We start from the raw sequence: 325 nt of genomic DNA, 5'->3' as shown, positions 1-325 counted from the left end.
TCAGCTCCTCCCCCGTGCAGACACGCAGCTGAGCTCGCTGTCCCCTGCTGCTGCTGCTGCTGCTGCTGCTGCTGCTGCTGCTGCTGCTAACCCTGTGTGTATCACCGATCCCCAGGCCGCCCCCAGGAGGCCCTGCTTGCTGCCGAGGAGCAGCAGCAGCAGCAGCAGCAGCAGCAGCTGCTGCTGCTGCTGCTGCTGCTTGCTGCTGCTGAGGCACCGAGACCCCTGCTGCTGCAGCAGCAACGTCACTGAAGGCACTCGCCCCAGACTGCAGCAGCAGCTGCTGCTGTCTTTCGGGCTGCAGGCGCAGGCCTTCTTCTCGCAA

General features: G+C 65.8%; 1 protein-coding gene across 1 annotated transcript in view; it reads right to left on the bottom strand.

The window, feature by feature from the left end:
• Nucleotides 1–325, bottom strand: part of EMH_0092010 (uncharacterized protein) — a gene marked incomplete at both ends in the record, with an annotated part of 1,137 nt that overhangs the window by 131 nt on the left and 681 nt on the right. The window contains one exon of the mRNA XM_013501786.1: nucleotides 3–325. Coding sequence (XP_013357240.1) covers nucleotides 3–325 — 323 coding nt within the window. The remainder of the gene's footprint in view (nucleotides 1–2) is intronic.

This window comes from Eimeria mitis, genomic scaffold (genome assembly GCF_000499745.2).
Source record: "Eimeria mitis Houghton genomic scaffold, Emh_scaff7580, whole genome shotgun sequence".
In the NCBI taxonomy this organism is placed as follows: Eukaryota; Apicomplexa; class Conoidasida; order Eucoccidiorida; family Eimeriidae; genus Eimeria; species Eimeria mitis.
The sequence above is the reverse complement of the archived record's forward strand: the minus strand, read 5'-3'. Positions and strand labels throughout refer to the sequence as shown.